Below are 17,867 nucleotides of genomic sequence, written 5' to 3'. Positions count from 1 at the left end.
TTGAAACTCTTCAGTTGTTTGTGTTTCTTTTGTTTTTATTAGGCCTACTAGGAAAATATCTATCACTACCATACATGGTCATTTGACATCAAAGGTACGGAAACATTTTTTTTTTTTTTTTTCAGGTAAAGTCGTCATTGATTTGCTGCTGAAGATAAAGCAAGTGTTTTTAATTGTTCAGTAACACGAATTGCCTGCTGTTCAAAACAAGAATTGTAATAATGAATACAATGTATACATATAGATATTTTTTTTTCATTTCAGTAAGTCTTTGAGTCCAACGTGGTAGCCACCTATCAATCGCATAATATCAATAGTCCAACTTCACCCCTCTGAATAATATCTTGCTTTCATAGTACCACAGAAAGTGAGAGGAAAGGCATAAATGAAGTCGTCGGACATTATGATATATAGTGAATAATAATAGTAAACATAGAATCAAATTATGCTGTATTTATAATGAATAATATAGTAAGAATACCTTCGTGACGCATGTAGGAGAGAAAGTCCATGTTTGGCTGTCGGAATACCTGATTTTTAGGTCTCCAGTAGGGTAAATGTGTGCCAATTTCCCAACTTTCCCGAGGTACTTAAAATTCACGGAAAGATAAAAATACATTGTAATGAATATTAATGCCCAGAAATTTACTATATTATGTATTTTTTTTAATACAGATGAATGGTAAACTTAAAATGTAATTTCTATATCTATTTGCGAAGTTTAAAAACACACAAATTGGGCTGAACTTGTTTACATTGAAAAACTTCGGAATCAGAATTCAAAGTAAGAGTGAGTTTACTTCGAGTTTTATGAGAATTTGAGATGCAGATTGAAAAAAAAAGTACCACGAGCAACACGAAATTTAAAGGAATTGAACATGTACACAATCGCTTAATACTGATAATATTATTGTGTATAATCCATGTGCGTGCATGTGTGTATATAATGAATAAAGTATAATTAGGCCTTACATCATTAGTACATGTTACATTATAATGCATATCATAAATATCTAAAATGATATAATAATGTTATTATGATATAAACAAGGAGACAAACAAAAATGCGCCACTGCCGCACATACTGCATGATACGTGGTCTTAATCAAAATAATGCTTTATTACACATCTACAAACAAAGCTATATCAGTGAATTTGTATCCTTTTTTAGTAATGTATGTAAATGTATAGATTCTATACCAACGTGTTCGTCTCCGATTTACCGTATTCCCAAATAATTATATTTGACATGTGTGTGTAGATGGGTATTGTATGGTATATAAGGATAACGCTTTCTGCTATACCAACCTTTTCCATTTTTGAGACCCATCCTCCGTGATTCTCCTGCAACTGTTGAACGATCCCTTTGTCGAGATTCACAACAACTCTGTCTCCCTCTTCCAGGGTATTCACCTCTCCTGTCATTTCGAAAGGGTGTAGAGATTATATAAAGGTGTATCCACATTGGTACAAGTTTTCTCTGTTTTCATGAATACAACATTGTATCAAAATCAGTACATCCTCCTCTTATTCTCATATCGAGACATTTCTGTATATAGGCCTACTTTAAAAAAAAAGGATTAGGTATTCAAAGACATGTTTCAATACTTGGACTGAATTATTCTAATAAGTGTAAATATTTTTGTGGCGTAATGGAGGACAATAAAGGCACGTGCAGATGTCTGTTTTGTAAAATGTAATTAAAGCGTTAGGTGAGAACATTTACCTACTGACATCTACACAGTATATGCACGATTCTTCTCGTTAGCCGCACAATAAACATGGTATAGTACCTATACAAACAATCCTAAATTCTACGGCAAATCTGTATATTTTTCCTCAGCATATACCCTCTGTTGATGTATATGTTCCTCACTATCTAAATTATTTCATAAAATGTGCTGTGTTTGATGTAATTATTTCTTTACAGAGACCTCTTTCTTAATTTATCTATTTCTTTCTATTCACGGTTATCACGATATAACGTGTGAATACTGAGCCGTTTGTCTTTCCCCGAGGTATGCATGTTAATAGCATAATTGTGCAATTCTATCATGTTCAATGATGCAGTAACTAACGGAAGAAAACACAAAGCGTTATGTTCCCCCACACTTAAATGCTTTCCTTAAAGTAAAACATTTCCTGACCTGGCGTTTGATATTATATGCCTTGGTTTATATGCATGAGTGTAATGCAAAGATACACGCTTACAACCTGCCTCATGCGTTAGACGTAAATGAAGAAATACGTCAACTAAACATTGAGAGAAAGATATGACTGTGCTGGTTTTCATGTGAAGAGGGATTCTAAAATCCTTATCAACTTTATTATTGAACTTCATGGTGATAAATGTCCAATCAAATTCACCGAATTTCGGGAGGTGTTCCTTGTAGTACGGCCCGCCATCAGCTGCTTTCAGGCACTTTAAATCAACTTTCCCGTCGTGTCCAACACGGTACTCGTACGATCCACCTGCGTTCCATCGGACCACCAAGGCGCTGCGCCCAGAGTTCGCCCAGTTCCGTTGTTTCACGGCAACCCCCGTTTTGCCAAGTCCACCTGTTGCGTTCGTTGAGGGGCCAAAATATAGATTATATGTTTCTTCAAAAATGCACACACTTACACACACACACACACACACACCCTTGAAGAACACACGCATGTTACCATGGTTACCACACTCGTATGCATGCACGTCTATCCACTGTTTTTAGACCTACATTACAATCTTTTCCTGTTCTGTTTACAACTATTGCTGGAATAACTTGCTACAGAAAATCTCTACATGCATTTCAATCATGACTCTTGGCAAATTGACAAAAAAGCCATTAAAGGCAAAACAAAAACAAAAACAAACAAACAACAGCAGCGTTGCATTTAAGACAAGAAGAACAAAGGTATTACTCTGTCCCATAAATGTTTATTACCACATAAGAGAAATATATACAATTATGTCACTGGAAGTCTCGATTCAAAAAAAAAAAAATGAACATTTTATTCTAGAAAACTCATGATTCCTGAAATTTCCCCCTTGTTATATTCTCTCTCCAATAATAATAAAAAATCTCCTTTTCAATCAAATCAATAATGTGAACAAAATAATGAGTAATATCGACAAATAAATAGTAAATTGAATCTCCTCCCGATATTCCTGATTAGTGTTGATAGCGTCTACTAGAATAGCATTATGAAAACCTTTTAATACTTTCCTTATTACTCCATTTAAGACTGCACCATTATATATATATATATATATATATATATATATATATATATATATACAAATATATATATATATTATATATTATATACTATATGCAGTCACAAAAATCATCTTCAGTATAAATAAGGTATTGCACACTATGACATGTAACACATACGATCAAACATATTATACTTTTATACGGAACAGAATGTTCCTGTTGTGTGTGTTTGTTTTTTGATCTGATAATCTTGTCATCGTACTGAGATATTGGTCTTTGTTTGTGTCTTTTTTTTTCTTGTAAATTCAATACTTTAGACTCTGTCAATGATAACATAAATTTTGTGAATCAAATGAGATCATTCCATAATACGATGCAAAATAATATGAATAAAGCCCTGTTTTCATTCTGCACCAAACCTGAACAAATAAGCCTGCTGGTACGTTCATAAGTTTGGAGAAAAGAAATTACAATCAACTTCTGCAAACGAAAAATAAAAAACAAATAAAAAGTCAGGACATTGCATTACGGCGACAACCACTATTCTTTTTTTTTTATTTAATTATCATTAAGAATCTAGAACTGGTCATCATGCTGTTTGTATGCTGTTTGTGTTGCCATTATCGAAACCCCTTGATGGAATATACATATGCTATGATTCATTACACTCATGATGAAACATGTGCATGAAGACTTTCATCATTTTTATTGCCCTGTCGTAACACAGTTGAAAATATTTGTCTTAATAATTGTCACATTCTTCTGCAAGTGGAGGCCTGGGTTTCAAAGTTAACATGGACTAATAAATCCATCAATCAATCAGAATTAATATTGCACCTGTTGCAGCTTAATTTAATCTGTTCTTCCCAACATCCTTTCCTTTTTTAATGTCAAAGTATTATGTACAAACATAAAGATGAACAATCTCCGCATAGTTGGTCACATAAAGTGCAAATAATAATAATGACAATTAAGCTGATATATCTATCCTTTAACAAGGATTATTTCTTTTAGTTTTCTGTTATTTTTCTGTATGTGCAAAATCCATATATAATAATATTGAGATATGAGAATATAATTTTCTCAGTGCCATCATTTTATCCAAGGAAAGTAAATTTATCAAGAATTCAGTTTATCCCTACCGTCTTGCTCCGACCACTTCCAATCCAATCCTCTGCCCACTGTCGCTCCGGGAAACAACCCCCTGGCCCGAATGATCTTGCTGTTTGCCCTCGGAGGCATTAGGTGTCTGTTCAGAAAGATATGAAAACATTCTGATAGTTGCAAAGCGCAACAAAAAAAAAAACAAAACAACGCTCTACTATCAGTACCATAAGTATTACAGTTATCATTCTTTTTTTTTCTTTTTCTTTTTCGTTTTTCTTTTTTGGTTGATTATCATTTCAAACAAAAGGTACAGTAATCTTCTTATCCATCTGTACCAGTACACCCAATAAGATATTGGTATTTAAAAAAAAAAACAAAAAAAAACTTTTTAATGAAAAGCTGGTGAGATTACAATTGCTATGCATAAAAAAGGAGGACAAAACTTTTGTTATATCCTTTCATATCAAAGTTTTAGCTTTTTGCATTTGGCTAACTAAAAGCAAACGCAACAGTCAAGGTGGCTTTGGTATAATTGATGATGGAAAATACAATTTGCATTGCAAATATTTTATCTAAAAAAAAAAATGATATATTTGCTAGATAGGGGACATCATATCGATATCCATCAAACAGAAATAATTTCAATATTAAATGGCTAAATGAGGGAAATTAATACATTACAAAAGCAAACAGTAGGTACATAACCAGATATCTGATATAATTATGTTGGCTTAGTACAGTAATTGATTTGTATCTATTAATGGCAAAAAAGGACCAGTAACGAAAACAGCAAGTCAGTTGGAATAGACAGAATAGAAGCATTGTATGCGGTTTTATACGTCTCTTTGAATGCATGTCAGTAAAAAGAAATGAATAGACTCGAAATGATATGAATATAGTAACCAAACGAAAGACAGTAACGTCGATAGTATATACATTTAAACAATGCATATGAATGAAAGGGTACATAGATTCAGAAATAAGCAACAACAAAAAAAAGAAAGAAGAAGTATGCAATATGCCGCAATACTTATATTTGTGTATCAAATACATACTTTTTAATTTGTAATTACAAACTTTAGATTGACAAATTTCGAACATCATTACACCGAAACCATATACTGTTTTGTCTTTGTAGAGCCTATGTGGGTCTTTCTCTCTTTGTGTGTATGTGTGTGTGTGTGTGTGTGTGCGTGTTTGCGCGTGTGCGTGTGTGTGTGTTTTGTGTGTGATCTGTCTGGTTCTCTGGGTAGGTCCTATATCCATACTCAATGTCATATCACATGCGGTAGAGTGGATCATGCATTACTTGTCCCTCTGCTGGGGGGGGGGGGGGGTTGGAGGGGTGACTCCAGAACAGTGCCATAACGCATAACATATTGTTCAAATCCCTGCTTGCACATTATTGTCACTGAGAAATGCACCATTACGAATAACAATGAGTGCACTGACCCAACAGACTTTGGAGCGATGACTCGTAGAAATCGATGTCTGACGTCATGTTTTCCAGCCATATAGCATTTGTTGCACAAGTCATAGTCGTTGCAAGTGCTGCACTTCCATCGTATCCCAGCAATATCTGCTTCTTTGCAGTCGTCACAGATAACACCATTGTGTTTGACGCCTGTCACGATCACAAGCGAGAAAACAGATCGAGGAAATGTTGGGGAATATTACATTTGTCGGTATTGGGTGACAGAAGTCGAAGTGAGAGTCTATTTGACAGATATTTTCATAATGTTTATTATGTGTCTTGTTTCCCCTTTGGATAGGCTGTTATGTGAGTCCGATTATTGGACAGTTGTGTTGTACATGATATTATGACATGTGTGTTGTGACGTCCTCTGCTTTTTACCTTGCATCGAAAACAAAAGGCAAGGGCAAGTTCAGAGTAGCTTTATTTACCAATCAGAGTTAGGTGTTGCTATGTCTACCCATTTCGGCAAGTTAGAAGCCATGAATAGGCCTAAATACTGAATAGATGATGAGGCTGATGGGTACGTCTGATCTGATCATCACTGAACCAGAAAGGTGGACCAATTCAAGTGCAATCCCACAGAAAGGTAAAGTTGACTTAGATAGATAACACTAATCAGACTAACACTAAATCAGATGAACCGAATGATAACATTTTCACCTAATTTGGAAACTTCCATAACCGTGAGATCATCAAATTGCTCATGACTTCATTCGTTCTCACTGAATAGCAACGTTGCTTGCAACAATTCGTGTGCAAATTATTCAATGAGGTATTACACTTCTGTTTCACTGCTACAGACATGATAGGCACAGTATCGTGTTCGGATTCATCAACATTCTCTCTCATAAACACAATTATTAGAATATTACTAAGATAATACAGCGGCAGAGCTTATACAAAACATTCATTTCACTTAAAAAAATGGAGATTTATCTAAGATATGTGTATGGCGCAATGGGGGACTTCTGCAGTTGCAAAGACATCACATCCTCTTACAATAATATTGTATAATGTGTTTCTGCTTATTGGTATACACACTGCCTAGCTTCGTTTTTCCATGGCTATTACTTTGTTTTCCTCGCACCCGCAAGGTACAAATGCATTGTTTCTCTCTTCATGCACTTATTCATCGGTAAGATATTGTTTGTGATACTTAATGACTTTTACTTTATTCATATCAAATTGTTAAAACAGTATAAATTGTCAATTGAATACTTCGTTTTACGTATTACCTTTTGTTGGATGGATAAAAAGTATAAATGAATTGAACTGATTTAAAATGAATTGATTGGAAAGTGATGTGAGGAAATTACATTGATCATCGCGTCCTGTCTTTTAGTTTGCTTATTATCTTAATGTGGGTGCTGTTAACCGGTACCCTGCGGGAACCTGGTGGTCTGTGTCTTAAATCTATGGGGATTTAAGAATTCAATATGGAATGGGCTATCTATTTTGGGAAAATATCAAATTCCAATGTGAGATCATTAATTTTACGGGCATTCCGCCCTAAATTTCTGGTTGTTCCCAACTAGATTATGTTTGAACCGGTCCCGTACCAGTAGCAGAAGAATGTTTTATCGGTCTCTATCGATAATGGTTTGAATGATACATCCAGAAATTACTTGCTGATAAATGATTAGTTGATTTCTCGACTCTCAATCACATGAAGTTCCATAAAGTACAAACGAGTATATCGTACAGTTGGTAAGGGGTATATTCGCCGGCGTAATATAAAAACACACTGTAAAGGATACATAGGCCCTGGCCCCTATACTCCCTTCATACCTGTAGTAGCATTGTCGAAGGTTAGCAGGTCGTATTTGTTGTCGAAGCCTGCTCTGTAGTCGGCTTTTCTCCCCATGTCCCAGAGGACGACAACGAGCTTCGGATGTGCAGGATTAGAGATACCCTTGCCGACACTGACCACGGTACCGACGTGGCCCTCTCCCTCATCTTGATCGCCCCATTGCCAGTCCGGGCCACGGACCACTCGGGTCCCAACGGAAAGGGGCATGTCGTCTAACATTAAATACAGGAAACCGAAAATGACAACATAGTACAACACAGGTGTATCATACAACCCAATTTGCCAATCCAACGGTGACCCCTTCAAATATTGTGAGAGGGTTTTAGGGCAATTGCCCCCTGAGCAATTACCCCAGACGTTGTTTTGAAACCATGCAATATAAAAAAAGAGCAAATGTTAAATCTTATATAGTATGGAAACATGCTTTCGCTTGTATGAGCTGGATTGATATTTTTGTTCTGAATTTCATATACATGTATAACACACAAGAAAAATTGTAAGGGTATGACATCATCAACGTGCTCATTTGAGTATTCATAAGAACTGGCCTGGAAATGTTTTCCGAAAAAAAAAAAAATATGAAATTTCAAAATGTCAGATCTTCCTTATTTCTTATCTGATCTTTGTCATGTTTGTATCATTCTGTAGGGAATATTTTTCTCTTTCTTCTCAAGTATATTTACTTTTGGGGTGGATTTCTTCTTTAACTTTCTTGTCCAAGACTGTGCTAGTTCTCCAGGCGAGATTCGAACTTGGGACCATGGTAGTCATGACAGCAGCCTTCTCCACTAATGTTGGCACGGTAATCTCATCATTTAAAGAGTGTATTGATAAAGTGTATCACATCTTTAACAAAATACCGATTCGTAGGAAAACAGTAAGATGTGTTTGTATCGATCATCAAGAAATCGCTTATTTTTACTTCTCTCTATCCAACCCCCAACTTTTGTATTTTTACTTTTTAGCAGAAAGAGCGAGCCAACAAAATGCGGAGTGAGGTCTGCAGCAACCCCCCACCCCCACCCCTCCCTCCTCCGTAGAAGTGTAGGTTTGGCGATTCGGGGAGGAAAAGTGTCAAAAAAAAAAATCTCATATTTTGGATTCATCTAAACAATAAGGAATTAAAAGTTTATAAGTGAAAGACTCGATATAAAAACGCTTAAAGACGACCAGCTCAAGAGTCTTTAAAAAGTTCCACGGGAATAAAATCTATTGAAGTGTTGTTTGTGGTGTAGCATCTCATGTGGTAGGTAGCGGAAGTGCCGTTGGTTATTCGAGCTGGTATGGTGGTATAATTGGAACTGTGGTCGTTGTATAACCTGGTATCAGTTAGCTAACCCCAGTTTCAGTGAAACAAGATGACTCTCAGTACCAAGCGGACAAAACCAATTTTGCATTGAAGGGATGGGACTGAGGTTTCTAATGGGCAATTCCACGATAACACCGTGACACTGTGGAGTATAATTTCACTTAAATGTATAACAAACTAAATGTAATGTTTGAGACCAAATTTTTATTCTATATCTATGCCAATCACAAGAAGCAACTTTGAAAAGAAAAAGAAAAAATAATAATATTTTATATAAACCTTTGCTACGGTAAATGAGGTATGCAAATTAATTAATTACCACTGTAACACCGTACGTGACAGAAAATGGGCATGGGTTTTCGTGCACTTTGTTTGCAGAGCAAACTTGTGAAATTACAACATTTTGAAAAGTGAATATGTTCGTTGGATGTACTAGAGGCTCAATGATAGTGAAAAAGTAAAATCTGGTTAAAGAATCAATTTACAGGGAAATTATGACATAGATTATAAATAAATGCACCGTAACACCGAGACTGTCACACCGTGACTTTTGAAATATGTGTAGAAAACATAATATGTATAATCTTGTTGTCGTACTTTCAACTCATAATATTTCTCTTTAGGTGATATGTAGTGATCATTTACAATGGATGTTTGACTTCAAATATACAACACTTCAAGAGAAAACAAAATATTATCATAATCATAACAGATTAATAAACAAAAATAATAAACAGAAACTTTGCACCGTAACGCCGCGACATGTCATTATGTTTGTACACATGACAGTCAGGAACGCTGCTCTTTCATTGAAATATAAGTAGGTTTTGAGGTACAATTCCCTTTTTCCTCATTAAAAGCTTGTTAAATATTTCTCAGAGAACTTTTAGGGTTTACAACTACTTTCTAAAATTACAATTTGTAAATATTGAAAGGTGGCATAAAAATCTAAAACTTTCATTGTACCTTTGATAATGCTTTTTACAAACAAATTGGACCAAATTCTGGTGATTACAGTGTACATACAGTTACAACACTGTGTATACTATTATTTTGAGTCTACGAAAGTAGAATTAAACCATAAATTATGATAAATATGTTTATTATGATAACATAAAATATGAAATAAAGGCTATGAACTCAACTGAAACGGTTGCCTTAAGTCAAAACCTTCAGAAATGTTTGTTCAAGTTTTAAATCTGGTAGGTGATGCCACATTTTGAATGGGTTGCTGCCATTAATCCTTCATGTGCTTTGAGCGTCAATATTAGCACAGCAAACCTTATAGCAATTAGTCTGCATTGTACATGACAGCTCAAGATTTTTGGCATAGAAAGGGTTGAATCTGAATGATGCTGGCAAACAAGTACAATCGATTCTCTGTGTGGTTACAGCTTGGCCCTTTCATTTATGAACAATCCTTGAAACACCTCTTTTTCTTGAGTAAATGGGACAGAGAAATCAGATGGTCATTTCAACAGTAAGTCATTTGGTAATCCGGTATGTATCCTGTGTTATTGCAATGCATTTCGCGGTGTTACAGTCACACATTTTAATCAATTCTAACTGATGAACGAAATGAGTAACCTTCATTTCAGTACTTGTATATGGTAGCTATATGTGTTTATGATTTAGACAATCAAAATAATTCTCAAACAATTCTAAAAATGTCAGCTTTTACTGTAACACGGTGACATTATTGATTAGGGTGAATGACATGTTCACTGAAGCATAACACATAAGAAATGGGCAATTCCACGATAACACCGTGACACTTTTGAGTATAATTTCACTGATCAAATGTAAATGATAATCAAAATATAACACTTGAGAAAAACTTTTTATTGTATATCTATGCATATTGTCATAAGCAATTTTGAAAACAAAAGAAAGGAAGAAAAACTGCCGTGGTAAATGAGTTATGCATGATTAATGACCACTGTAACACCGTGACGCAAAATGGACATAGGTTTTTGTGCACCTTGTTTACTGACAAAACTCTGTGAAGTTAATGAACATTTTGATAAGTGGATGTGTTCATTGGATGTACTAGAGACTCAAAGATAATAATGAAGTAAAATTTTATTAAAGAATCAATTGACAGGAAAACTATGACATAGATTTTAAATAAGTGCACAGTAACACCGTGACTGTAACACCGTGACCTCTGAAATGTGTGTAGAAAACCTATAAAGAATCCTGTTGTCTTACTTTCAGCTCATAGTGTTTCTCCATTAGGTAGAATGAAATGATGATTCATGATGAATGTTTGACATCACAGTATAACACTTCCAGATAAAACAGAAAATAATTGAAATCATAACAGATTAACAAAAACAAAGTAAAGAAATACTTTGCACTGTAACGCCGTGACATGTCATATACGTTTGTACACGTTACAGTCAGGAACACTGCTCTTTCAGTAAAATATACTTTATGTTTTGAGACATAATTCACTCTATCATCATTGAAAGCCCGTTAAATATTTCTGAGTGAACTTTCGGGTTTACAACTACTCTTTAAAAGTCCAATTGTATATTTAAAGATGACATACAAATTTGAAACTTTGATTTTAATACCTTTGGTCACAAAGCCAGGTGAACCCACTTAGCAATTTCAGTAGCAATACAAAGAATCATTCAAGCAATTTGTGTGGTACAAAATGTACCATAATTATTCTTCTTTTTCAAAGATGTACTGGAAAATGAACATGTACATAAAAATGATTACAATGCAAATTCTCATTCATACACATAAATCCTAGTGAGTGTGGCTCTTTTAATGGTGAAACTTGTAAGATTGTGCACAGCACCATGCACAGGAAAGTAGTATTCCAGTGAGATTAACTTTTTGTGGACTCATCAATCTAGCTTCAGTATGCCCTAAGTAATTCTTTAGGATCCCAGGGAAGCTGCAGCAAGATTTCAGACTGTTTATCATGTTAGGAACACATTTGAGTCTACAAAAGAAGAGTCAAACCATGTGATAAAATGGTCAATTCTGATAAAAACATTAAACAAAGGGTATCAACTCAACTGAAACTGTTGCCTTTACCGTAATTAAAAGGTCAAAACCTTCAGAAATGTTTGCTCTGGATAGTTATGAATCTGGTAGGTGGCACACTGTAAGTGGATTGCTTCCATTTTAACCCACCATGTGCTCTGAGTGTTGATTGGCATATCAAACCCCACTGCATTGTAAACACAGTTCTTGATTTTTGGCACAGAAAGGGTTAAAATTGCATGATGCTGGCAACAAGTACAAGGGATAATCTTTGTGGATATAGCTTGACCCATTATGAACAATCCTTGAAAAACCTCTATCCTTTGAGTAAATGTGAAAGAGAAATCAGATGGTCACTTCAACAGTTCATTATCATGTGTAATCCGGTATGTGTCCTGTGTTATTGCAATGCAAGTCACGGTGTTATAGTCACGGTGTTACAGTTGCTGTAACACCGTGACACATTTTAATAAGCTTTAATTATAATTAACAAAATGAGTTACCATCATTTTAGTACTTGTATATGGTAGCTACATGTGGTCATGATTTGGGCTATCAAAATAAACCCTTTTGTGTTTGTAATTTTCAAACAATACTAAAAACATCAGTTTTACCGTAACACTGTGACATATTGATGATCGTATTTGCGATGTTCGCTGAAGCTTAACACATAGAAAAACTTGCACTTTGATGATTTGGTAATGATGTTCAACCCTTAAACTCTGAAAACAAAGGCAAAGTTTTTACCTCCCTTTTCATTTTCTCATGCTACATTCATTTAACTTCATTATATTTTTCAGATAATTATGTCAAATTTAATTATGCTGATTTTATGCACATATTTGATGGTCATGTCCACTTTATCGTGGAATTGCCCAAATCTTAAACTTTGATCAATTTGTAACGATGTTCAACCCTAAAACTCTGAAAACAATGGCAAAATTTTTACCTTCTTTTTCATTTTCTCATGCTACATCCATTTAACTTCATTATAGCTTTCAGATATTTATCTGAAATTTAATCATGCTGAATTTATGCGCATATTTAACAAAGTTAATTTTGTAATTTTCAAACAAGATGGTCGGATATGAAAAATTTAGTAGTTAAACTTTAATTTGATACCAAAATGACTGGCATTAGACCATTTTGAAAATTTGATGGCCATGTCCACTTCATCGTGGAATTGCCCTAACGTCTTTTGATGATGATTTTGTAAGATATTTGAGACCTTTCATGAAATATAACAGAGCGTAAAATTCTAAAAGAATTTCAAAGTTTATTTGATGAAAAATCAGTTTTTGAAATGGCCGAGATATTCAAAACAAAGAGATCCTAATAAAAGGTGAGACCCAACGTTTACTAGGATCACTTTGCTTTACTTTGTTTTACTTTGTTTTTTTTTTTTTTTTGATATCTCAGCCATTTCAAAACCGATTTCCATCAAAGTAAACATTGAATTCCTCGAAGAATTGTATGATTGTAAACATTTCATAAAGTAATTTTTAAGTACCTGGCCAAGTCAAAAGCTGAATTCTCACCTCAACCAATATTCATATTAGGGCCTAGCTCGTTTTAACGTGTAATGGGGAGTGAATATTCAAGGTCGCGTACTGGCAACGTAATATGGGGAGTGTACGTAGTAATTTCCGCCGTTACCTGGGAACTACTGGGAAGCGGCCGAGCACTGCACTAATAATTGTCTCTTTAATAGACTGTTATTATGCATCACAGTCGTGCTCAGTAGATGGGTCATTAACATGACAATACGAGATACAAATGTCTGTATATTCAAATCAGCTAGAAATTAATTAGGATCAGCACAACAAAGCACCTAGGGCCTACATGAAATGTGCACCTGCATGGAATTTTCATCCGTGCGAGTACTAGTATACAGCAAGTGTGATCGAAGTGTTGTGTATGTGAGACACTAAACACGCCTACATACGATTCACAATACACGAGGCAGGTGCTCTTTGACTATACCTCATGTGAAAATCCCGCGTGAAATAACAAATAATAGAAACATACCTGCTTCCGACAATGGTGTACTATTAGCTCGCCAAAACTGTCGATTAAAGTTCACTTTAGTGTGTAAAGAGCCTCATCTCCAAACTACAAGCCGACAATCACGACTACCAAACTGTCACAGTTCTATAATACAGCATAAATAATATCATCCACGTAATGTGCAGGATATACCACATAATATACCACGGGCTTATATTTGCAAACTTCCTGCAACAACAGGAGAACTGGGGTTTCTGCGATGAGCGGGGAATCCCGTACGCCTGCGCAGATCGAAAACCCCCCAGCTGAGGATTGGTCTTTCTACCGTTTGTCTGGTTTTGAATAGTCTTATTTTCAGACATCTTTGGAACTGTTTCTTATTGTAGGAAATTGGCATGGCTTTGTACATGCGTGCTCACTTTGTTTTGTTGTGTGTGTGTTGTTTTTTTTTTTTTTTCAGTCTTTACATTATTAATGCCTAATATACGTGCCCGACAACAAGTTAATGTTTAATTGATAACTATTCGCATATATCATTGTATATAGGCTGGTGTTCATTCGCATTTTCTCCTTCTTTTTCTTCTTCCGCATACCAGTATAGACTCTAGGCCTACGGTATAGTCTTTTACACGGGAGATTACTGTACGAGCTGAAATTTTCGCGTACAGATATTTTCGCGAATTGCTACTTGGAGAGTATCCCGCCTATCTTGCCTATAGCAAGTGTATGTGGCCTAAGATAGCAAACTTGAGAAATCTGAGCTCACGTCATGTCTTTTGCGGGTTATTAATGATCCTCGTGCTATTTTATCTTATACGCTTTTTGAACATCAGCATCGACAGTCAAAAAATTAATTAATGGGAGGTAGAAAACTATAGATTTTAAAGCGAGAGTACGCGCAGCTGGAGCATAGGAGAAATCCAAACTCAAGAGGAGGATTTTGAGAAAAATTATATAGCCGGAGATGTCTAGACAAATAGGCATAAAGCGGGAGAGCTGGAATCTCTCCTGACACTGCCTGATGCTGTTTATCTAGAACCGAGACTAGTTAAAGGGAAGATAAACCCCAAGAACAGTGTGGATTGAGTGAAAGCAGCAACATTAGTAGAACACATCAGTGAAAGTTTGAAGAAAATCGGACAATCGATGCAAAAGTTATGAATTTTTAAAGTTTTGGTGTTGGAACCGCTGGATGAGGAGACTACTAGAGGTTATGACGTATGAGTGGACTACAATATCAAGAAAATATAAAGAAAATACTACAAAAATCCATTTTTCATGAAAATTACAAATTCCATCAACTTGATATTGACATATGTTAAGGGTAGCAATTATTCCCCCTGCTTTCTGAAAGCGGTTGGTCCACTGCTCTTTCATAATTCTAGAAAAGTGAATTTTTGTTGAATATCCTTTATATTTTCTTTGTATTGTTGTCCACTCATACGTCATATCCTCTAGTAGTCTCCTCATCCAGCGGTTCCAACACCAAAACTTTAAAAATTCATAACTTTTGCATCGATTGTCCGATTTTTCTCAAACTTTCACTGATGTGTTCTACTAATGTTGCTGCTTTCACTCAATCCACATTGCTCTTTGGGTTTACCTTCCCTTTAACGAACTGTCATAGTGGATGCCATACAACGTTGTCGCGGGAGGAAAAAAAGAATATTATTGTGCAGATGCCTGTTATATTGAATAGCTGAGTGAATGAATATGAACGAAATTGAAGATATTAAAGGGTGTGTACAGTTCAGGTCGAGGTGAGGATTTAGCTTTTAACGTTTTGCGAGATATTCAGAAACCACTCTATGAGATGTCAAAAAGCATGCAGTTCTAAGGGGTATCAAAAGTTTATTCGATGAAAATCGGTTTTGAAATGGCTGAGATATCCAAAAACAAGGTGAAACAAAGAGATCCTAATAAAGTTGTGGCATGTCACCTTTTATTATTAGCACTTTTTGGGATATCTCAGCCTTTTGAAAACCATTTTTCATCAAATAAACGTTGAATCCTTCTTAAAATTACATGCTCTTTCATATTTCATAAGAGGCTTTTCGTTATCTCACTTAGGGATGTTCAAAACATGAATCCCCACCTCAACCAGTACTGTACAGTCCCTTTAAAGGGAATGAATGGAAAACAAGATAAAAGCAGAACTTTCATGATTATCTACCCTCTCTCTCTCTCCAACGTTAGTGAAACTTTTTGTGTTTGGCTCAAAGCGCTTCGGACAAGTTGAAAGTTGGTCTGAAAAGAAATCTCAAAGAGTGAAATTTGATCAGTATCGGACACATTATTATTGAAGTTAGAGGATTGTAAAGTTTTCCTGATTCCCACAAAACAGTTCTTGAACAGTCAGTATAATGGATATGCAAATGACAGAGGTGATGAGGTCGTCACACATTATCTACATAAATTCTTGACATTTTCCAATTTATTTGCTTTGTTCTTGTTCTGTTTTTGTTCTTTGTTGTTCTGTTTTGTTCTGTTTTTGCTCAAATGCAATTATGCTCCATCAGTCTCAAATCCTAAAATATACCAAACTGATCATTATTCTGAAGTTATTCAACCAGGAATAACATTATGTTTTAGGCTTTCGCTGTTCAAGCCGTTCAAGTTTTGTTTTGTTTTTGTTTTGTTTTTTTGTTTCTCCATAATTATAATCACAATGCCCACGAAAGAATCACTGCAAGACAGTAATCAGCGAAAAGGGGGTACATCATACTTTAAATGGGGATTACAGAAATAGGAATTTTAATTATAAATGAATTAGAGGATGGAGATGGGAGGAGTGGAATCATTATATCGAAGCTCCAAGATACTTAGAAGAAATTTGAAATTTCCTCAGTTTTGTTTTGGTGAACGATTATTGGCAAATTATGAAGTAATGACATCATCAAGTCACTCACTGAATATTTATCTATATTGTTTGTTTGTTTGTTTGTTTGTTTGTTTGTTTGTTTGTTTGTTTTTGGTTTGCTTGTTTCACTTTCAGATCTTCTAGAAGATGGCTGGATCATGGCCCATATTCAGCCTCAGTAGATGGTCTTCCAGCTAGTATGTATAGCTAACATATTCTTACCAACTGTTCGAGAGCACATTTGCACAAAAATAGCGATACTTTCCAATTCAAAACAGCAACTTCTCTTAACTTTATCCGATTTTTATCAAAATATCACTAACATTGTGCTTTAAGATTTCTTTCTAATCTAACTTTTAGGGTCTTTTTTAACATTTAAGATCGAGTCAGCAGTAGGCTCTTGGGTTCCAACAGGTCCAACCTAAACAAGCATTTTGAGAGATTTGCATCTCTTCCATTTCACGTTCAAGTTGACTTCATGGTGATCTATACAATTATAGTCTAATCAAGGAAGCACGATAGTAAATTGAAATACATGTCATGGATAGAAATGATACAATAAGTATTATTATGGGACTTAACAAATCTTACTAAATTTATAGAGGTTTTTTTTTTATGACTATCGATCCATCGTATATAAACGCAACAATAAGACCCAAAAAAAAAAGTTGCTTTTGGCATTGAGGCGGTCCGTGCTCATGACAACTTTTCACCATACGGAGACTCGATGACAGCAAGTTAAGGCCTTCATGTGATCGGATATTTATAAGGCACTTTTAAAGCCTTCGAGCCTCATTCGTAAAATCAGCTATCAAGGGAGAGCTCAGAGAGGGGGAAAAGCGAGAAATGGGTTACTAGAAGTGGGAGTGTTGACGTAATATTTCAACAATTCAAAAAGGGATTTTCTTTTTCTGTCACAGTCGACCACCTATCATGTTGCTTACTTGTTTTCCCATTCACACAAGACATGATACTGATAGAGCACTAACTGCCTCTCCCCCTTCATCCCCGTCAAAAGGTCATAGCACTCTTTACTTCTTTTGTTGTTGATTGAGTTAAGGTGAGTCATACACACACATGGTTTACGCAAG

The 17,867-nt window shown here is 35.3% G+C and overlaps 1 protein-coding gene across 1 annotated transcript in view; it reads right to left on the bottom strand.

Annotated features, from left to right (window-relative positions):
• Positions 1 to 7,804, bottom strand: part of LOC140239120 (E3 ubiquitin-protein ligase MIB2-like) — a 29,033-nt gene extending 21,229 nt beyond the window's left edge. The window contains exons 1-6 of the mRNA XM_072319008.1: positions 7,576 to 7,804; positions 5,763 to 5,934; positions 4,346 to 4,452; positions 2,368 to 2,559; positions 1,309 to 1,418; positions 482 to 589 (exon numbers count right to left, since the gene is read on the bottom strand). Of these exons, the coding sequence (XP_072175109.1) occupies positions 482 to 589; positions 1,309 to 1,418; positions 2,368 to 2,559; positions 4,346 to 4,452; positions 5,763 to 5,934; positions 7,576 to 7,804 (918 nt within the window). The remainder of the gene's footprint in view (positions 1 to 481; positions 590 to 1,308; positions 1,419 to 2,367; positions 2,560 to 4,345; positions 4,453 to 5,762; positions 5,935 to 7,575) is intronic.
• Between the last annotated feature and the right edge of the window lie 10,063 nt (positions 7,805 to 17,867).

The sequence above is a fragment of the Diadema setosum genome, chromosome 15 (genome assembly GCF_964275005.1).
Source record: "Diadema setosum chromosome 15, eeDiaSeto1, whole genome shotgun sequence".
Classification (NCBI taxonomy): domain Eukaryota; kingdom Metazoa; phylum Echinodermata; class Echinoidea; order Diadematoida; family Diadematidae; genus Diadema; species Diadema setosum.
Note: the sequence above shows the minus strand (reverse complement) of the source record. Positions and strands in the feature narration are given on the sequence as shown.